Source organism: Cnephaeus nilssonii, assembly GCF_951640355.1.
Source record: "Cnephaeus nilssonii genome assembly, chromosome: 6".
Lineage (NCBI taxonomy): Eukaryota > Metazoa > Chordata > Mammalia > Chiroptera > Vespertilionidae > Cnephaeus > Cnephaeus nilssonii.
Genome location: NC_137077.1, coordinates 20,848,896 through 20,871,560, shown reverse-complemented (window position 1 = coordinate 20,871,560; position 22,665 = coordinate 20,848,896). Strand labels below are relative to the sequence as shown.

The 22,665-nt window shown below is 45.7% G+C and overlaps 1 protein-coding gene across 1 annotated transcript; it reads left to right on the top strand.

Annotated features, from left to right (window-relative positions):
• The first annotated feature begins 10,914 nt into the window (after window positions 1-10,914).
• Window positions 10,915-22,635, top strand: C1RL (complement C1r subcomponent like). The gene is given in 7 exon segments (XM_079775421.1): window positions 10,915-11,014; window positions 11,573-11,801; window positions 17,641-17,830; window positions 19,097-19,222; window positions 19,344-19,418; window positions 21,208-21,977; window positions 21,979-22,635. Coding segments are annotated over 7 exon segments (1,524 nt in total). The 5' UTR covers window positions 10,915-10,931; the 3' UTR covers window positions 22,030-22,635.
• The last annotated feature ends 30 nt before the right edge of the window (window positions 22,636-22,665 follow it).

Here is a 22,665-nt window from a genome sequence, read left to right as displayed (position 1 = left end):
GGTCCCAGGTTCGATTCCAGTCAAGGGCACATGCCAGGACTGCAGGCTTGATCCCCAGTAGAGGGCATGCAGGAGGCAGCCAATCAATGATTCTCTCTCATCATAGATGTTTCAACCTCTCTTCCCCTCTCCCTTCCTTTCTCTGAAATCAATAAAAATATATTTTTTAAAAAGATAAATCTCATGTTAAGCATTATATATATATATATATATATATATATATACACATATATATATATATGTATGTATGTATATATATATACATATATATATACTAGTAGCCCATTGCACGAAGATTCGTGCAATAGACCTTCATTCACCTGGCTGCCTGCACCAGTTTTCTGCCGGCACCGGGGACCCAGGCCTTGGCTGTGGCCACCACCTTCTGCCTTTTTCAGGGTCGGGGCTTGGCCCCGGGCAGTGGCCTTGGGCTTGGCCGCACCCAACATCCCTGCTAAGGATCGTAGGAGCCGACCCCCAGTGGTTTCCTGTGATCGGTGCAGGCTCCCCGCTGGTGCCCAAGGCCGGGAAAGCCTCCGCCCCAGGCTTTCCCGGCCTTGGGCTCGCCGCACCCAGCGTCCCTGCAACCGTTTCCTGGTGGGCGTGGTTGGTGGGTGTGGCTTGGTTGGTGGGTGTGGCTTGGGCGTAGCAAAGGTGTGGTCAATTTGCATATTTGTCTATTATAAGGTAAGATAATTGATTTTTTATAGAGAGGAAGGGAGAGGGATAGAGAGCTAGAAACATCGATGAGAGAGAAACATCGATGAGCTGCCTCTTGCACACCCTCTACTGGGGATGTGCCCACAACCAAGGTGCATGCCCTTGACTGGAATCAAACCTGGGACCTTTCAGTCCGCAGGCCGACACTCTATCCACTGAGCCAAACCGGTTAGGGCATGTTAAGCATTCTTACCAGAATTAAATAAAAACCTTTTTAAAAAGACATTTTGGCCTCAGCCTTGCTCTTTCTGTCTTAGATTACTCTGGGGAAAGTCAGCTGTCATGTCATCAGGACACTCAAGTGCCCGATGCAGAGGGCTGTGTGTGCGGGAACTGAGGCCCCTGCCCACAGCCATGTGCGCCAGCCATCTTGGAAGCAGCCCCTCCAGCCCCAGTCAAACTGAAACCGGACAACCCACGGGTCGGGGCTGCCGGACACTATTTGAGCCAATTAAGCAGAGGCAGGGTTGAATCATATATGAGTATTTATTCCAATAATGCCGGCAGTATGAGAGAGCAGCAGGTCATCCACAAAAAATCTGTTTTCCCCTTCCCCATAAACCAGCTGCTTATTGTGGGTAGAAGGGCAAAGGTTACATGGGAAAGTAGGAATTACAGGCATGGGAAAGTAGGCAAGGTACAATGGTTACAGGTTGCAGACAATGCGGGCTGGGGGCGGGGAGGGGCGGTGGAGGAGGTCACGGAGAGCAGGTGCCTCCAGGTGCCTCTGGGACCAGATTACAAGCAATAGGGGCTGGGGGTCGAAAAGGGCGGGCAATGGGCTGGCGCCTCCGGGACTAGATTGTTTCAGCAACAAGGTTGTTCATCTTTTCATAATGATCGGCAGTTCTCGGGAAAGGAGGTTGGACTGCATTCCGATGTTGGCTTCCATGTCCTGGGGCATCCAACTCTCACCTAGGTTTTCTCTAATCACACTAGAACAATCACATGAGCATGATTAATATTTCTTATAATTATAGCATCCCCGCTATTCCATTTCTGCCCCTAACATTCCTCACTGCTATTTCTATCATCTCATAGCTATGAGATTAGTTTTAAGTGAAAAGTCTCATCCTGCTGGACCGCATTTGCTTCTGCCTTGACAGCAGTTGGCAGGGATGGAATACAGGGAATGCAGGATCTAAAATGAGGAAGACATTGGATACAGCAGCAAGCCATCAGACTACAAAAATAAACAGGAGAAAAAATGAAGCCTGATTCTCTAGAATCGCCTCCCTGACCTGGCTCAGCTCTTGATTTATCCCAGATATCATAGTTATTAGAAGTGGCATTCAGGGCTTTTACTTTGCTACATGTCAGCGGGGCCACTTCTACCTTAAGGGAGCCTACCATTACCAGCATGACAAAAATGGTGAAAGCAATATATTCAGCAGGACTCCCGGTAGAAGATGGCCGTTGCAGTCCAGTGCCACGGCCATGGGAAGGTCCCTTTTGGTTCAGACCCTGTGATGTTTCTGGGGCATAAAGACAGTCAGTCGTCATAAGAAACAAGGCCTCCCAGTCCTGCTGGCAGGGATATATGAATAAAGAGTGACCCCACATGTCAAAAACTAATCAGCCGGCAGCTTAGTATGTCCATTACCATAAGGGAGGGTGAAATTATCAGAACAGTTCATATTGTAGTTATTAGATATTAAAAGACTATATAGAGCAACCGGTAAAAGTCGGACATTTGCCACAGGAAGTCCTTCCCTATGCAGGACAGCAGGTGGCAGCACCAACAGGAATTTCAAAAATAACAATCCAAATTCTGAAAACATGTTTATGCACTTCTTACACTCACACCCATGGACTTCTTCGGCTTTCTCTCCATCCTCCCCAACCCTCACATCACAACTGTGAAGACTGTCCCTTCTCCCTGCTTCTGCCCTTTGCCCCTTCTCAGTCGATGAGAAACAAATTTCAATGGAGGGGAAGAGTTGAGACAGTGGGACATGAGGTGTCTTCAGACATGAGCTCCCCAAGGTTGAAAGGATCATGCCTGGCCTAAGCTTATATCCAAGAGCAAAACGTTCTTCATTGATTACACGGGCTAAAGATGCCGCTGAAGCCAGGGTCTTAGCATCATCTTCAGGATCCAGGACCTCATCCTTTTAATCTTGTTTGTCTTAGAAGGGGCCATCTGCCCTAACTGGTTTGGCTCAATGGATAGAGCGTCGGCCTGCGGACTGAAGGGTCCCAGGTTCGATTCTGGTCAAGGGCATGTACCCTGGGTGCGGGCACATCCCCAGTAGGAGGTGTGCAGGAGGAAGCTGATCAATGTTTCTAACTCTTTCTCCCTCTCTCTTCCTCTCTGTAAAAAATCAATAAAATATATTTTTTTTAAAAAAGAAGAAGGGGCCATCTGGTCACAATTATCATTTTAAATACAGTTATTTTATAATTATTAAAGTGATTTAATAACATCACATAAATTTCACTAAACAGAGAAACATTTTTTAAGTCACCCATAGCCTTATACTCTAACTAGAGGCCCGGCACATGAAATTTGTGCACAGGTATGGTCCCTAGGCCTGGCCTGCGATCAGGGCCATCTTCCCCAGCTGCCCGCAGCTGGCCCTGCCCCCTGACGTTACCCACCCCAGGTTCCCCATTCACCATCAGGTGATTGGTGCCTGACAGCCGGGGGAAGGGACCGAGAGGTTGGCTGTTAGCCTCCCACTGGCCGGCGCCACCCCCACCACAGGTGGCCATCAGGCGATCAGAGTCTGCCAGCTGGGGAAAGGGACCAAGAGGTGGTCAGTGCACCTCATAGTGACTGGTCCAGTGGTCATTCTGGTCGTTCTGCCGTTCGGGTCAATTTACATATTACCCTTTTATTATATAGGATATGGTCACAGTTGTTTTATTAATTTACTTTTAAAATATATTTTTATTGATTTCAGAGAAGAAGAGAGAGGGAGAGGGAGATAGAAACATCAATGATGAGAGTGAATCATTGATCTGCTGCTTCCTGCACACCCCACACTGGGGATTGAGTTTGCAACCTGGGCATATGCCCTGATCAGGAATCGAACCATGACTTCCTGGTTCATGGGTTGATGCTCAACTGCTGATCCATGCTGGCTGGGCTGGTCGCAGTTGTTTTAGATTGATCTCTTGTTTCTATTTTTTGTGAACATTGTGTACTTATAATTTTGTAGATTGTTCCCTTTATTTCTTTTATTCAATCCTCTTAACCTATATTTGGGGACCCATGCATAGAGCAGATGTAGCCTTGGCTCATTCTGAGCTCATATTAGCTAAGGGAAAGGGGAACAACATAGATGATTGAAGGACTAGAAATAACCAACTGTCTGGGTTTGCCTGGGACTGAACCGGTTTTAGGATTGAAAGCCCTGTGTCCCAAGGAAACCCATCAGTCTCAGATAAACCAGGACTATTTCTAATAGGTCACCCTTTTAGAAACAAGTCCCCCAAATTAATCCCATTTAGGGTTCAGAATTCCATTTTAATTTATCTATTGGCCTTTAGCTATACCTTTTTGCCTTTCTCTTTTTAAATTTTCTTTTTTTGTGATCACTCTAGGGAAGCTGGACTCAAGCTTTATACCCTTAAAAATTATTGAGAACCCCAAAGAGCTCTTGTCTATGTAGGTTGTATCTACTCATATTCACTGCATAAAAAATTAAAACTGAGAAAAATTTAAAACATAAGGATAAATAAGCACATGTTTCATTAGTTGTGAAGGGACAATGTTGACACACCTCACGTAGCCTCTGATCACTCCCTGATACATTCATGAGAGAGAGAGAAAACAGCAAATAATACCTTAGTATTGTTATGAAAATAATTTTGGCCCCATAATCCCCTTCAAAGGATCTCAGGGATCCCCAGCATTCCCCAGACCACAGATAGAAAACTACTGCTCTAAAAAGAACTGCATCCTTCACTTTTTTAGTCTTTTTAGACTTACTATTGGATGAAGAAACTTGATTACTATATAAGTCTCCCCTCATCCTTTATGCTATGGTTTCCATGTATATTAAATCTACACATGTTATAAAGTTCACAATGCAATGTTATAATTTTTGCTTTAAACAGACATATGTATTTTAAAGATACTAAGAAAAAATATATATTTTAGATTTACCCACAAATTTACCATTTCTCTTTATCCATCCAGCGACTCTGTTTTTTCATCTGGATTTCTTTCCCTTCAGCCTGAAGAACTTTAGCGTCTCTCTTAACGCAGGTCTGCTGATGACAAATTTTCTAAGTTTTCTTTTTATCTGAAGATGTTTTTATTTCATCTTCGTTCTTGAAGAATATTTTTGCTGGAAAAGCAACCCTGAGTTGACGATTTTTCCCTCCAGTGTTTTGAAGAAGTTGTTCCACTGCTTTCTGGTCTGTGCTGGTTTTGATGAGAAAGCAGTGACATTGAAAATGTGGTTCTGTGATTGCAATGTGTTCTTTTTCTCTGGATGCCTTCAAAATTTTCTTTTTATCTTAGTTTCCAGCAATGTGACTTTGATGGGCCTATGTGTGCTCTTTTGTTTATTTTTAGTTCTGCTCTGAATTTATTGAACTTCTTAAACCTGAAGATAAATGCCTTTTTCAACAGCTGGGAAATTTCCAGCCATTATTTCTTTGAATATTTTTTCTGCCTTATTCTCTTCTCTCCTTCTAGGACTCCATGAACACACATATTAGAGGGGCTTTTTTTTAATAGTGTTCCACAATTCCTGAGTTTCTACTCATTTAAAAAAAATGCCTTCCTCTGTTCTTCAGATTGAATAATTTCTATTTATCTTCAAGGCTCTTTCTTCTGCCATCTCCATTCTTCTATTAAGCCCTTCCAGTAATTTTTTTTAAATTTCACATATTGCATCTTTCAGTTCTAGAATTTACATTTGGTTCTTTCTTAAAGTTTCTATTGCTTGCCCGGCCGGTGTGGCTCAGTGGTTGAGCACCAACCTATGAACCATGAGGTTGTGGTTCGGGGCACATGCCTGATTTGCAGGCTCAATCCCCAGTGGGCGGTATGCAGGAGGCAGCCAATCAATACCCTGGTGGGTATGGTACTAATGATCTTGCTAGGTCTATCAGAGTCAACAACAATAAAGTGAATCAGTGATGAGTGACTCAAATAAAGTGAGTCAGGGTGGGTGGCAATAAACGCAGAAGTCACCAGTATTGTTAGGGCTAGTAGGTGTTTAGATGGCTGGATGATGAAGGAGTAGCTATAGTGAAACATGATCAGAGAAACAAAGAACATACTATGGGGTCCCTACCCCTTATGATCTAGTGATTGGTTCAGCACTCCTCCTTCCAGGGCAGATGCCTGTGGACACATGCTATGGTGATGGGCTGGCTGTTCCAGCAGGTCCTGGCTTTTTACTTGCAGGTGTCAATAGAAAGCTTCCTCTTCTGGGGTTTCATTTGCCTCCTCCCTCAATTGACAAGAAGTGGCCCAACCTGGACTTCTAAGCACCATGGGCCAAGCAGTCCACAGCCAGCCACCTGACCTGCTCTGCCATCCAATGAGAAGGCAGGACCTCAAACACTGGCTGAACCCCCAGGTTTCCAACTCAGGGCAAGGAGGAACAGTGCAGACCAGAAACTGAGGAGGAGTCCACGGAGGTGAATTCTACTGCCTTCACCAAAGGCTTCCCTTCTCCCCCACCTCACATTAATGAGGTCGGGTCCTGGTGCTGCCACGTGGTCTTCGCTCTTCTCCCCAGAGCACCTGGCCTAGAAAAGAAAGGCAGAGGTAGGAAACCAGGAGCATAAAGAAATGGAAATAGAGGCTTTGAGAAAGAGAATTTAAAAACAAAAACTAGGCAGATGGTATGGTCCCCAGAGAACTTTCTTTAGCTTTTCCTTCCGTTAAGTCTGATTGTTGGTGGTTAAGAGGTTTTCCTGGTCTCAGAAATATCAAGCCTCAATTGGGGTAAAAATCAGCTCCAATATTTCGGTCATCCCTAAGCCAGACCACAGTGGAGTCTACTCTAGAGATTTAAAGTCATGCTGATAAGTACTGTGTATTTCCAGTAACTTTCTGCTCCTCCTGCTCCCCAGAGCCTTCCCCAGCTACAGCCCCATTGCCTTGTCAGGGCCAAGCCCTCTCCCTTAGCCTGGAGTGAGGAGACCTGACTCACAATTGTAAATGAAAGACCTAATGTGTCCAATATTTACACTTAACTTTTTCTTTTCTTTTCTTTTGTGCATTTTAAGCTCCTCAGACCTGCCCTTTGTTCCCTCTAAATCCTCTGAAATGAAATTCTGGTGCTTGGTTTTAAACAGCAAGCCTCACAAATGCTAACAAAATAAATGTGAGCAAAATGAGGACAGAATGTACTCCCTCTTAGCCTAGCCTTGCAGAAAAACAGACATGATTCTGCTCATACAGTTGATTCTGATAAAGTGGAGAACCAAAAACATTTAATCTCACTGGTGTGAAAATACATAATCCTGTTCCGTGTTATATTTATGTCATCTTTGGAGTGTAATTTACACAAAGGAATCTTTAAAGACATTCAGACTTCTAAGATGATTGCTTTATGACCAGGTAGTCTATAAATGTTAAAAGTCTGCAATTCTGATTGATCATTGATAACTTATTACCGATAAAAAATTAATTAACAGCCGAAACCGGTTTGGCTCAGTGGATAGAGCATCATCCTGCAGACTGAAAGGTCCCAGGTTCGATTCCGGTCAAGGGCATGTACCTTAGTTGTGGCACATCCCCAGTGGGGGGTGTGCAGGAGGCAGCTGATCGATGTTTCTATCTCTCTCCCTTCCTCTCTGTAAAAAATCAATAAAATATATATTTTTTTAAATTAATTAACCTTTTACTTTCCAGAAAGCATAGATACTTGTGAGATTATTGTTTATCTGTTAGACCGAAGAATATCTTTGGGATTCTCTTTTCCTCCTTTCAAGCATAAAGATAAAATCCCATTACTCTGTTTGATTTCTTATCAGAGAGTTTAAGATTCTGCAATTATTTGAATTAACTGGAGGAATCCATGCTCAGTGATCTACCAGGGAAGATAGGAACAAGCCTATGGGAAGAGCTGGAAAAGGAAAGAGGAGCAAAGAACAAACTGATGGTTGCCAGATGGGAGAGGGGGTGGAGGGGATGGACAAAAAAGGCGAAAGGGATTAAGAAGTATAAATTAACAATCATAAAAATGGTCAAAGGGATGCAAAATATAGCATATGGAGTCCTATATAATAAAACCCTAATATGCAAATTGACCGAACGGCAGAACAACCAGTCATTATGATGTGCACTGACCACGAGGGGGCAGACGCTCAATGCAGGAGCTGCCCCCAGCCCACAGGCCCTGACCCAGCAGCAGCAGCAAGGGGAGAGGCTGGCAAGTAGGTGGCGCCAGGTCAGCTAAGCCAGGTGCCAGCGGGGGCCTCCCCCACCACACCCGATTGCCCCGCTGGCCTCCCCACAGATCATCCCTGCTTGCTGGCCAGGCATAGAGACCCTACCCGTGCATGAATTTCATGCACCGGGCCTCTAGTATAGTCAATAATATTGTAATCACTATGGTGTCAGATGGGTACTAAACTTATTGAGGGATCACTTTATTAGGTATACAAATATCTAAATGTCTAATCACTATGTTGTACACCTGAAACTAATATAATATTGTATGTCAACTGTAATTGAAAAATAAATTTAAAAGGAAAAGAAAAAAGAGAGAAGCAGTAAAACCCTGAGTTCGGTTACCTCAGGATTTGGAATTTGTCTGTGGCCTGTAGCACCCCTTCCCTGGGGTAATTATAAGGAAGACAGAGGCTCTGATCATGGGGTTCTCATCTCTACTGGGCCCCTGTTACTTGAAAAACAGTAAAAATTCTTCTTTTAAAGTACATTTTTTTATTGATTTCAGAGAGAGGAAGGGAGAGGGAGAGAGAGATAGAAACATCAATGATGAGAGAGAATCATTGATCGGCCACCTCCTGCACGCGAGCCCACAACCCAGGCATATGGACCAACCAGGAATTGAACCATGACCTCCTGACCCACGGGTCGACGCTCAACCACTGAGCCACACCGGCCAGCCAAGCCAACAATAAAAATTCTTAAGCCCAATAAGAAACTTCCTTCTCGAGTCAGAGGCTCCCCAGGAAAATGGAGCAATAAGATGCTCAGAGGAGAGGATGTTGTCAGAGCTGAAGTTAGATCAAGGAGGAGGATGAAAGTGAGAGCACAAAGGCCTGGAGGAAGGGAGGTGAGGGACAAATAAAAGCAGAGTAACAAGAAGGAAGAGAACATACACACCAGACCTGAGCAGCATGCATGCACCCAGAATAGAGATTACTTCATGCAATGGGGGTGACAGGGATTGCCCCCCAAGCTGCCCCTTGGACTTAGGATGAAAGGACAAGGCTCTAGGAAGGAGAGGACCCCAGAGGAATGGTGCCTGGGAAGGAGCCTGGTCATTTGAAATGACCCAGAGAGAGCCCGGAAGAAGCTCCTTATTACTGTTACAGGATTAAAAACATACAGAAGTGTACCGTTTTTCAGTACATTTTGTATCTTTAATTTTTTTTCACTGTTATTAGATAGTTGAGTTACAACCATATGTGTTTGTTGGGGGCAAGCAGGAGTATTCTGTGGGGGTGGAGAAAGAAGGAAAAGTCAGGTCCAAAGAGGGGTAGCAGAAAAAAATCTTAAAGCAACAGTGGGGCTGAATAAAGGAGGATTCGAGGGTTAGTGTAGGGAGGAAGAAGGAAAGAAGCCAGCTAAGAGACTTTCTAGCCATACTTGCAAAGATTCAACCACACACATTTCCTGACCCTGTATATGGGCTATTAGACATTGGTGGTGTGAGCCCAGGCCTAGCAGATGGCTTGGGAATGCCCCAAGCAATGGTTCTCAACCTTGCTAATGCCACGACCCTCTAATACAGTTCCTCATGTTGTGGTGACCCCCAACCATAAAAGTATTTTCGTTGCTACTTCACAACTGTAATTTTGCTACTGTTATGAATCGTAATGTAAATATCTGTGTTTTCCGATGGTCTTAGGCGACCCACAGGTTGAGAACCGCTGCTGTAGAGCCTAAGACCATCGGAAAACACAGATATTTACATTACGATTCATAACAGTAGCAGAATTACAGTTATGGAGTAGCAACGAAAATAATTTTATGGTTGGGGGGTCACCACAACATGAGGAACTGTATTAGAGGGTCTCGGCATGAGGAAGGTTGAGAACCACTGCCCTAAGTGTTCCCAGAGAGTCTCCTAAAAGAATTGTGCACTGAGAGCACTAGAGCAGGCGAGGAGCCATTCCTGGCACATGGCAGTCTTTGGGGCCCGAAGAATGGGGGGACAAAGGGTGAGTAAAACCATTTGACAAAGCCACCATGAGGCATGGCTCTGAGCCCCGGAGGTGTGCAGAACTTCTAGACGAGGCTGGAGTCCACCCAGGATGTGACCCGGTGACCACGAGTGGTGCAGAATCCTCCACACCTGCCTGCCCCTTTCCCCCCCAATCCCTTCCCTTTCAGATCAGAGCCCCGTTGTAGGAGCTGCTGCTGACCTACCACACACCTGCCCCCTTTGAGGACAGGACCACTGGCCTCCACAAGGACTTCCTGACCCCGTATCAAGCCGTGGGTGAGTGTTTCTCCTAGGGAGCCTGGCCTCTGTGCCCAGTCATGGCCCCTGGTATCTGCCTAAAGAAGCCGCAGTTGGGGCCTAATCCCAGCCCTGTGCCAACGTGACCCTGGTGGACGAGCAGCTTCCAGGGGTTGTGAGCAAAAGATTACCTAAGTGAGGGCCCCAGACTTGCTTGGTGGAGAAGCTCAAGTTCACGGGTCACACAAACTTCAATTTCGACAATAGGTAGGCTGGTAACATAAATGAGTGGAAAGTCAGGGAGGGAAAGGTATGGCCGATGAAAGGCAACAGCCATAACTCACAAGGAACCATCCTACTATTTACTATTTTGTACAGATAGTCCAAGAGAGTCCAGAGTCCCTGCGCTTCCACCCCTGATCTCTGAAGCCCACGTGGTTTCAGAGTTTTCCACCTTAAGTTGTGGTGGGTGAGCTATCCCCAAGTTAGACAGTAGGTGGTGCTCAACCCAGAGAATTAGAAAAAGGAACCAGAGAATTACTCAACCCATTTCCAGTAACTGCTCCCTCCTCCCCCCTCAGGGCCCTCTCCAGCCCCACCTCTTGTTCCCTAACCTGGGCCAAGTCCTCTCCAAGGTCCCAGATGGCCCATTCCAGATGCCTGGTCTCAGAGGTGGAGAATTATCTCTGGGAAAGCCCCAACTCCACAAGCCGTGCACGTATGATGTGAGTGTGCCCTTGGAGAGGCCTGGAGGAGAGGAAAAGGATGGGGTGGGACCCAGGGGTATATGTACACACACACACACACACACACACACACACACACACACACACACACAGAGGGAGAGAGAGAAAGAGAGACTTAATGCAGAGAGGACTTAGAAATTGCCCGTAGCTTCTAGCAGCCTTTCCTGGGGGTGATCAAGCCCAATGCTCTGAGCCAGGAAACTAACATTTAACTGTCCCTCACTTGTACCACCATGTCTCCCTCAGATCCCAGGGTGGCGGTGGGATCTGCTGAAGCAGAAAGTAGCCCCCAACTCTGTATGAGACTCTCCAGGGAGATAAGCAATGGTGGGAAACTCACTGTGGAGCTCAGGCTGCATAGGAGGCTGAAGGAACGGGGGCAGAGAGGGGCGATAAGGGAGCAGGCAGAGGTGCCAGGCCTCAAGGGCTGAGGCCACAGCTGCTAATGCCTTTGCTGGTCCCTCAGTCCCTTGGCACATAGCCTGCCCCGACTCCTCATGACTCCACAGGTCTCATCTTGCCCTCAACCCCTCACAGGTGGTGGCTGCTTCTCTGGGGTGTCCTCCAGGCTTGCCCCACACAGGGCTCTGTGCTCTTGGCCCAGCAGCTACCCCAGCAGCTGACCTCCCCAGGGTACCCAGAGCCATACCTCAAAGGCCAAGAGAGCACCACTGTCATCGAGGCCCCGGAGGGCTTTGCTGTGAAGCTTATCTTGCAGGACTTGGACGTGGAGCTGTCCCAGGACTGTGAGCCGGACTCTGTCACAGTGAGCTGGGGTCCTGGAGGGACTCTGGGGAGGGATCTTCCTGGCCTGGAGCCCAGGGGGCAGTGGGAGGTGGCAGCGCCCTGAATCTCAGAGGATGGATGAAGAACCCAAGTCAGGGGCACAGGCGGGCTTACCTGGGAGGCCAGGGTCTGCTCAGGTGTACAGCCTCCGCCAGCAGCCCTGTCGCTGGCTCTGCTACCATCTTGGCCCCAAAGGAACACACAAATACTGCCAATCCCTAGAATAAAGAGCAAGGACTCACACGTCAGTCATTAAACACACCTGAATACTTGCTCTGTCAGGACAGGAAGCTGGGCATGAATAATAACAAAAGATTTGGTGACTGAGTTTACTTTAGAGGAGCTATGGCAAAAGTTCTTATGATTAGGGCATTATCAGAATAAGGACACTTTAAAAACAGTACCTCGTGTTATCTTTTGGTTTTATTTATATCAAAATAATACATGCACATAGTTGTTGTTGATTTTTAATCCGAGTACTACAAGGCATATAATGAGAAACAACTGTCTCCAGCCTACTTCCCACCTCCATTGTACTCTCCTGGGGCAATCAGTTACAATTCATGTAGCTGTTTCATCTGGTAGTTATTTTCATCTGTATCAATAACATGCTTACTCTGGTTTTGTTTGTGTTTTTTAGAACACATTTGAAAGGGTAAAGTTGGTGATGCACGGGCAAGCTAAATAGCCATCTCAGGCAGTGAATAAAGAAATTTTAATTTATTTAAGGAAAAGGGGATAGGAGTTGGAGATATCCAAAAGGAAGGGCTACACAACACTGAGCCAAAGGGTATTGGGTCCATGATGGCAGCAACAATATCCTTAGGACATAGAAGAAGCAACAGGAAAGCCTTGGCTGGGCTGCTTTGCCTCACTGAGAAGTCAGAGAAAAGGGGGTCCAGGAGACAGGTTTGGGGGTTAGCCTGGAGTGATAGCCTGGGGCGAGCTGCCCCTGCCCATTGCTCCTCTGGTTACAAATCTCCTGGGGTCCCTTAGAAAAAAAGAAGGGGGAAGGAAATGGTGTTGCGTGCTCCCCTGGGGGAGAGTGTGCACTGGGTCCTTTGTCCTAAGCATATTTATCTCTCTCTTGCAGGTGGAAATCTTAGGGGAGGACTCTGGGGAGAGTCTTAATAGAATATTCATCAGTTTTCTAGGTATGCTCTACTGATTGGTCAGTGCCAGGGCAGGGGGTGTCCTGAGGCAGCCACAGCATCACTTGTCAGGTTTTGCTGCTTTTCTGGACCTGGAGCTGAAATACAACTGAGGCCTTGATGTTATCTTTAAGGAGGAAAAGGTCAGGGGGTCTAAACCGATATGAAAGATCAGGGGTCCAAACCGCATGAGCAGTGATATGCTAGGGGAGGATAGGTTACCTGGGGGTGAGGTTCTTGTTTTCCCACTTGCCCCCTTGCTAGGCATCCGGGGCTTTCTGCCCTGGTGAGTTTCTGTGCCTGGCCTTGCTCTGCTCATGTCTGTCTAGTAATATCACCCATTAACTTTCTACGATAGGACTAGCTCTATCTCAGAACCTCACCACCTACATTTCCCCTCCTCCATCCATCCTTCCAGTTTACCAATACTGTCGTTTTTTATTAAGTCTAGAGTCATTGTTTATATTATTATAACTTGAAAATATTCAGATCTGAGCCGATGGAGTACAGTAATTATAGGTTTGTTTTTTTCTCCAACTTTGGTTTCCCAGGAGGCAATAATTACATGGAGTTCTTTGGAATTTTTTGTTGGTTTTTGTTCTAATCTTTGGTTTGCTTAGTTCTGTGATACTAACCTCCCCAAACTCGTAGCCAGGAGAGTAAATCTCTTCTCAGCGCATTCAAGTACAAATGTCAATCTCTGAGTCCTCTTTTTTATTCGTGACTCCCACCTGCAGATCTCTTTTTTTTTTAAATTTCTTTATTGATTAAGGTATCACATATTTGTCCTCACCCCTCCCCCCCCATTCCCATCCCAAACCCTTCCCCACGCATGCCCCCACCCCCCTGTTGTCCGTGACCACTGGTTAGGCTTATATGCATGCATACAAGTCCTTTGGTTGATCTGTCCCCCTTCCCCCCACCCTCCTCTACCTTCATGCAGATCTCTTGATGATTTATTCGTTCAGTCTGAATTCTTTGCTCTCTAAGCCTTCACACTTTCTGGGAGTCCCCTTCTTCCTCATGCTGGAGATTCCCTTTGCCTGTCCTGTGTTGGAACTGAATCCCATCACCATTTCTTTCCTGGTTTCCTCCCTCATTTTTGTAGGAGCACTCCAGATAAGGTTTGTGGGAGTAAATGTCAGAGGCTCTTACATAACCCTAAATGTCTTTGCTCTGCCCTCACCGTTGATGGATTGTTTAACCGGGTTGCATTCTGGGTTGGAAGTCATCTTCTCTCCGAAATTTGATGGCATTGTCTCTGGCTCTCGTGTTAAGTCTGGTAGCATTGATTCCTGGTCCTTAGTTATTTTTCTCTCTAGAGCTTTTGGAATATTTTCTTTATTACCAGTATTCTGAACTTTCATTATGATATGCCCTGATGTGCTTTTTTACTGGTTGTACAGAGTTCTTTGAACCTAGAGACTCTTTTAATCTAGTCCTTCAATTTTAGGAATGTTCTTGTATTATTTCTTAAATTATTTCCAGACATCTGCTCACTTTATTTTTGATTTCTGGAACTCCTGTAATTTAGCTGCTGTATGTTCTGGACTGATTCTCTAGTTTTGCTATTCATTCTGTTGTGTTTTCCATCTCCTTGTCTTTTTGTTCCACTTTCTGGGAGATTTCCTCCTTTTAAATACCAACTGTAATGGTTTATTTTCTGTTGACATATTTTTATGTCTTAAAGCCTCATTCTTATTTTCTGAATGTGCCTTTTTATAGAATACTGTTTCTGTTTACTAGACAATACTCTTTTCCCTATAATAGAATTATTTTTAAATGTTTCTTCAAGTCCCTGTATTATCTCTACTTCATCCAAGTTCTTTTTTACTCTTCATTTGTTTTAGTCTCTGCTTTTCATCTCTCCTACAATGTTTGATAATCCTTGGCTGTCCATTCATAATTAAGAATGAAGTACTAGAATGATATTGGATGCTCTGTGTGATAGCTGAAATTTGTGAAACAAGTTTGAAAACAGGGTTATCCACAAGGTGACTTAGACGTCTGTGGGGGGCTCCCAATGTCAGTATACAGAAGTACTCTCTTTGGGGACAGCCAGCCTCAGAGAGGAATCCTCTGGTCTCCTGATCAGAGTTGCCAGCCTTCTAGTAAACAAGCAGTAGCATCTCACTGTTCGATATGTAGACTTTCACCTAATCCTTCTGTTTTCAGTTCTGGCCTCACTCCCTCTATCAAGTGTCCCAGGGGATCCCAAGGCCAGGGTCTCTGACTCACGCTCAGGTCTCCTGCCAGGGTGAGCCAGAAAGTTATCTGGATGCATAAGGTGGGCAAAGGGATCCAGAATCCTGAGGTCTCCCTACATAGGCTCCTATTAGCCTCTCCCTCATCCCCATCGTCAGGGGTGCCTGGTTATCCTAATTTCTGCGATGAGAACCTGCTTGCTTTATGTTGGCTTCCACCTCTGCAGAGTCAGGCTGTCCCTTTTGCGGCCCCATTCCACCTTTCAAGATGTTACTGGCATAGCGCATCTGCTGTCATCTCTCACTGTTTTGTCCTTAATCATGTATACCATTTCATCCCTTTGCTGTCATATTAATGGGCTTTGAGATAAATGCATGTTTAAAGCTTCAGATTTCACCAGAAGCCAAGACTATATTCAATTCAACCTATTTTATTGAGCACCTACCATGAGCCCTGTTCTTCTTAGTCATGGACAATTTTAAGCCCAGACTGACTCTTCCCTTGTCATTGAGGAAATTCAAGCTCAGGAATAGAATTCTTTTCTCCTCTCTGCTGCCAGGGCAAGTCACATACACAGACACACACACACACACACACACACACACACACACACACACACACACCTTAAATGCAATATTCTCAACCAGACTATGGGCTCCTCGGTAGCAGAACCATGTCTCATTCATGTCTGTATCCCCGCACTTAGCATAGTGTCTTGCACATAGAGCATAATAACTCTCAAAAAAATAAATGAAAGAATAAATGAAATCCAAGCTTACCATATGTGTAGGACACATAGCACAATGAATTTTGAATGAGCAGGTATTTCATATCATCTTCACCACTGCTCTTCAGGGACATGCTGGAAAGCTGCCATAGGACATGCTGCCCTGACAGCAAGAGGCCTCACAGACCACTTTACAGGACAGGAAACTAAGATCTGAAGTGGCTGAGCAAATGCCCTTGTCACACAGGGAGTTAGGAGCAAAGTCTTGGGACTCACAGCTTAGTGTTCACTCTACTTTGCTAGTTAGACTCCTAAGTGATTCTGTTTAGCCAACAACTTGTGAGGAAGCTAAAAAGAAAGTTGAAGAGTTTGACAACCAATTAGACTAGTAAAGGACAGTTTCAGAGAGCAAACGCCTTCTTCCCCAAGAGATAATGGGCCTCTTAAATATGGGGCTTAAGTTTGTTATTGTTCTGAGGAAAAGAACAGTATTGGAATGTGCCCAAGCAAGGCATTTGGGATGACTGAGAAATTTTCTTCATGCCAACTTTTACCCAGTTAATGTGATCGCAGTGAGATAGGCTGGATAGCCTCTTAAAGGAATCTGAGACTTTGGAAAAAAAGAGCGAATGAAGAACTAGCAAGAACTCGGGGTGTGGGTCAATATGAAATCAGGAATAAAATTTAAAAAAATAAATCAATAAAATAAGCTGAGCAGTGAGCCATGTGCCCAGAATAGAGACTAAGCAAGAAGCATGAGTCAAGGGAACTCCTTCCAAAGTATCCTGCGTTGGTTTGGGGAACCCACCGAAAGGAATTTGAGCAGGGGCGAGGCAGTCAAAAGGGTTTGACACAGAGACAACCTGCTTAAAAAACATGTAAGTTAAACAACAATAGCCAGAGTATCCACACTGTGTACACTTGTGTCCTTAGATTCCCACGCCTTGTGGGGCTTTATTTACAGTTCATGGGGTAAGAGGAGGGACACTCCAAAAGAAGGAGAACAGGAAAGACTAGGAACCCCAGCTAAGTGTTTGCAGAGGGTCTTATTGCGTCACAGATGTTGGCCCACAGGAAAGTACTCAGAGAAGAGGAAGGTGATGGGGTTGGAGAAAGCAGATGGAAAGGACTTGTGTCTGCATCTTCGTTGATTCAAAGCCATGGTGCTATAGGCACCCTGTTGAGCATCGGGGATTCAGTGGTCAGTAGAATAGATGTACTTCCTGCCTTCTTGGAACTTACAATCCAGTGGACTATTGGGAGAACCCTAGGGTTTCCAAGGAACTTCTTTTTCTTAATTTCTTTTTAATTATAATTGACATAAAGTATTACGTTAGTTTCAGGAGTTCAATATATTGACTCGATATTAATATACCTTACAAAATGACCACCACCACAATAAGCCTAGTAACCATCTGTCACCAAACATAGTTGTTATGATGTTATTGACTCTGTTCCCCAGGAGCTTCTTGAAAGAAGGTAAATATGGTAGAGTTTATGAGATAATTATAGTAGGCTAAAGAAATATGCAAGGTATCTGGTCATGTCTGGAAGAAACTGGGGAGTCAATAATGGAACAGGAAGCTACTTGAGGAAAGTTCCACAGAGAACAGCTCCTCAGCCCCAGAAGTGTGCAGACCTCCTAGATGGGGATGAAGCCCATGCCCATGATGTGACCCTGTGACCCCTTATGTTGCAGATTCACACCACACCTGCCTGCCCCCCTCTCCTTTCAGATCACAGCCAGTGGGGTGGATCCAAGCTGGTTCTATGGCCAAGTGGGCTCTTCACTGGGCAGCCCCCCAGGTCAGAGGGAGTTTGTGTCCTCGGGGAACAGTTTGAGGCTGACTTTCCGTGCACCGGCCTCCTCTGAGGACAGGACAACTGGACTCCACAAGGGCTTCCTGGTCCTCTACCAAGCCGTGAGTAAGTGTCCCTCCCGGGGGTGCACTCTCTGTCCATAGCCATGGCCCTGATATCTTGAAGCTACAAGCAGAAACTTGAGTGGCTATTGACACTGGGCTCAGGAACACCTAGGCCCACACCTTCCCTGCCCCCTCCAGGCCCCTGCTGATGAGCTGCCAGTTAAAGGGCAGCCATTGCTCAACAGTTGTTTCCATGACTATTTACTGGCCCAGAACTTGCAGATCATCTTGTTTTGCAAGAGAAGCCAAAGGTTACCAATTGCTTTTCAATTGGTAACTCATAATTTTTTGAAAGATAATATATGCACATTATAAAAATGTTTAAAAAAATGGTAAAGAGTAAGTCTTTCTCTGATCTCTGGCCCTTAGTCCCTGGCTATCTTGTCCAGAAACAACTATGTTCTCCATTTCCTGGGTATTCTTCCAAAGATAAGCTATGCCATTCAAATATAATTGTGTGGGTGGGTGGGTGGATGTGTGTGTGTGTGTGTGTGTGTGTGTGTGTGTGTGTGTGTGTGTTTGTATTGCATGCATATTATTCACAATGTTTTAAATTTAGAATTTTTCACTCAGTGATATATCTTAAAGATCATCCCATATACATGTGGCTAGCATTGCCTAATTACTTTTAATGGCCAAATAGTATTCCTTTGATCGATGTGTCATACTGTGTTTAACCAGTCTTCCACTGGTAAATATTTTGCTGCCACAGATAGTACTACTATGGATATCTTATTTATATATCTTGGAGCACACATATGAGGGTAAATTCTTAAAAATTGAAATGGTAGGTGAAAAAAATGCATTTTTAATTTTGGTATTGCTAAATTTCCCTCCTACACTCGCACTAATCATGTCTGAAAATGCCTGTTCCCCCATATCCTAGTTCGGCATACTCATTAGTCAACAGAGCCAAATATCAACAGTATAACTATTGAAATTTCTTTTGAGAGCCAATTTTTTTAAACTTCTTCTAATGCCACTTCTTCAAAATAGACTCACCCAGGCCATGGTATTTTGTGGAAGAGCCACACTCAAGGGGCCAAAGAGCCGCATGTGGCTCGCGAGCCGCAGTTTGCCCACCACGGTCCTAGTTATTTGTTTTTTAGCATTGACCATCTGATCAGTGAAAAATAGTTCAAATGTTTAAAAAGAAAACAAGAACCACTTTATAGGTCAAACTAAATATGGCCATGGGCCAGATCACTCTCTGGGGTGCCAGTCTGCAATTCTGTTCTAGGTCTTAATGACCACTTTTTCCCTATAGGTATGAACCATAGTCGGCCCATCAGCCAGGTGGGTGGCGGCTCTGAGGCCGCACACACACCTGGAGACAACTCCTCCAAGATCCAGAACCAATGCCAGGAGCCCTATTATCAGGTGGTGCCAGCAGGTGAGTCCCCACCTGCTGGGGAACCAGCTTCTATGCGCCTTACTCCCTCCAAGGGGCCTGTGGCACCTACTTTTTTAGCCCCACCTCCCAGTTCTGAGCCTCACCTCATTTCACTCCTCAGAGACACTCACCTGCAGAGCCCAGAGCCCTGGGAAAGAGACGCTGGACAAGGAGGAGGCTCCTCACTGTGTGCCTGGTGAGTAGTGACCTACCAGTGCAGTGACTATGGCCACTTTCCAAACAGGGGCCTGTGGACCAGGATACAGGGGGTTAGAGGAAAGCCTTCAAATAGAAAGAGGAAATAAAGGCAGAAGGGGAGGAAGAAGAGGGAAGACAAGAAGGTCCAGAAAAGAAGAGGCAAGGAGCTTGTCCCATATTCTCCAAAGATCAAGAGTTAACCAAGCCCAGCCGGTGTGGCTCAGTGTTTGAGCATCGACCTATGAACCAGGAGGTCACGGTTCGATTCCTGTCAGGGCACATGCCCAGATTGCACCCAGGTTGCAGGCTCGATCCCCAGTGTTGGGGCGTGCAGGAGGCCGCCGATAAATGATTCTCTCTCATCATTGATGTTTCTCTCTCTCTCTCCCTCTCCCTTCCTCTCTGAAATCAATAAAAATATATTTTTTAAAAAGAGATAATTAAGAAAGCAAAAGCATGAAGGAAGTTAATCAGATGGAAAAGTGAAGGAGACAGAGGGACAGAGTTTATAGACAACTAGAGGCCTGGTGCATAAAATTCATGCATGGGAGGGAGGTCCCTCAGCCCGGTCTGTACCCTCTCCAATCCGGGACCCCTTGAGGGATGTCTGACTGGGATCCAGCCTAAACCGGCAGTTGGATATCCCTCTCACAATCCAGGACCGCTGGCTCCTAACCACTCACCTGCCTGCCTGCTGGCTTGATCTCCCCTAACTCCCTCTGCCTACTGGCCTGATTGCCCCCTAACTGCTCCCCTGCTGGCCTGATCATCCCTAACTGCCTTCCCTGCTGGCTTGATCACCCCCTAACTTCCCTTCCCTGCTGGCCTGATTGCCCCTGACTGCCCTCCCCTGCTGGCCTGATCACCCCTAACCGCCTCTGCCTCAGCCCCCACCACCGTGGCTTTGTCCAGAAGCACATCCGGAAGATGTTCAGTCTAATTAGCATATTACCCTTTTATTAGTATAGATGCTGCTATGAGCCTTCATGTACAAGTTTCTGTTTGAATGTATGTTTTCAATTCTCTTGAGTATATACCTATGAGTGGAATTGCTGGCTCCTATCATAACTCTATATTTAACTTTTTGAGGATTTGCTAAACTGTTTTCCACAATGGTTGCACCATTTTAAATTCCCATCAGCAGTATATGAGGATTCAAGCCTACCATTTTTGAAACCCATTTTTTTTAGTCAAACCATTGCCTTTCTAACCCATTTGAATAAATTTTTCAGATTTTACTCCTGATCCACAAAAAGCTCTAGGGGCAACCTGAAGGAGGGCGTTAGAGTGGCTTGGAGGGGAGTAGTAGTAAGAGATGTAAAAAAATGAGGAAATGGCCATGGGTGTGGCTCAGTTAGTTGAACATCATCCCATGCACCAAAGGGTCACCAGTTGGATTCTGCACGCCCCCAGTGGGGGGGCATGCAGAAGGCAGCCAATCAATGTTTCTCACATTAATGTTTCTCTCTCTCTCTCTCTCTCTCTCTCTCTCTCTCTCTCTCTCTCTCTTTTTCTTCTTCTTCTTCTTCTGTCCCTCCATCTCTCCCTCTAAAATCAATAGAAACATTTTTTAAATGAAGAAATTACACAGAAAACCGAGACAAGAGACACTGAAGGCAAACTCTGCTTGCTACATGAGTTTGCTCAGGGTAGTCGCACTAAGAGTCTTAAAAAGTAGCCTAATATGGCTAAGGAGGCAGGAGGAAGAGCACTTCACAGAAGTAGGTCTTTAATCATTGTGGCTTGATGCATGCTGGTTTCTCACCCTTATCTCTCCTCTCTCCCAGTCTGTGGACAGCCAGTCACCCCCATCACCCAGAACCAGGAGGCCCAGAGTCCTTCCAAAGCTAAGCTGGGCAACTTCCCCTGGCAAGCCTTCACCAATATCTATGGCCGTGGGGGTGGGGCCCTGCTGGGCGACAGATGGATCCTCACGGCCGCCCACACCATCTATCCCAAGGACAGCATCTTTCTCGGGAAGAAGAGGAATGTGGACGTGTTCCTGGGCCACACAGCCATAGATGAGATGATCAAACTGGGGAACCACCCTGTGCGCCGTGTGGTTGTGCACCCAGACTACCGTCAGAACGAGTCCCACAACTTCAATGGGGACATTGCCCTCCTGGAACTCCAGCACAGTGTTCCCCTTGGCCCCCACCTCCTCCCGGTCTGTCTGCCTGATAACGAGACCCTCTACCGCAGTGGCCTGATGGGCTATGTAAGTGGGTTTGGTGTGCAGATGGGCTGGCTAACTACCGAGTTGAAATACTCAAGGCTGCCTGTTGCCCCGAGGGAGGCCTGCAAGGCCTGGCTTCAAGAGAAACAGAGGACTGAGGTGTTTTCTGATAACATGTTCTGTGTCGGGGATAAGACACGGCAGCAGAGTGTCTGCCAGGGGGACAGTGGTAGCGTCTATGTAGTGTGGGATGACCATGCCCATCACTGGGTGGCCACGGGCATCGTATCCTGGGGCATTGGGTGTGGCAAAGGGTACGGCTTCTACACCAAAGTGCTCAATTATGTGGACTGGATCAAGGAAGTGATGGGTGGGAAGGGCTGACCCTGGTGCACTGAGCAATGACACCAGCACTGTGGAGGCCCCAGAATAAGAGTGTTGAAAGTGAAGACTGAGTCCTGTGGGTGGGGAGGGGGTGGGCAGGGAGTCCCTATCTGAGTCACTGAGAGAGAACTCCTCCCCTGCTCAAGGCTGATCTCATCCCAGATAAGAAGGGTATCCCCCAACCCCTACTCACCCTCCACCTTCCTGTACATCTCAGTGAATTTCACTTTGAACTTCACTTTCTGCTTACACAGCCACCCTCTCATCCCCCTGTTCGAGTGATGTATGAGGGAAGTGGTCTCAATGGCATTTCATCTTTGAAACATTCCCAAATCTCTTTGATTGACCTTCAAATATTCAAACTGTCAGCTGCACCGCCTACCACAACTCCCAGATGCAATTACAGTGACGGCTCGGTTTTGGTCACATATTCTGTATACCAGGCGCTTCACACATGTTACTTCATTGACTCCTCACACCAAGTTTGCAAAGGATGTGTTATGACCCACATTTTATTTTATTTTATTTTAGGTTTATAGATTTTAAGTTTATTTTTACTCCTTTACATTTTGTTGGAGTTCGTTTTTAGATACAGTTTTTTAATTAAATTTATTGGCGTGACATTGGTTAATAAAATTATATTTTCAAGTGTACAATTCTATAATACATCACCTGCATATTGCAT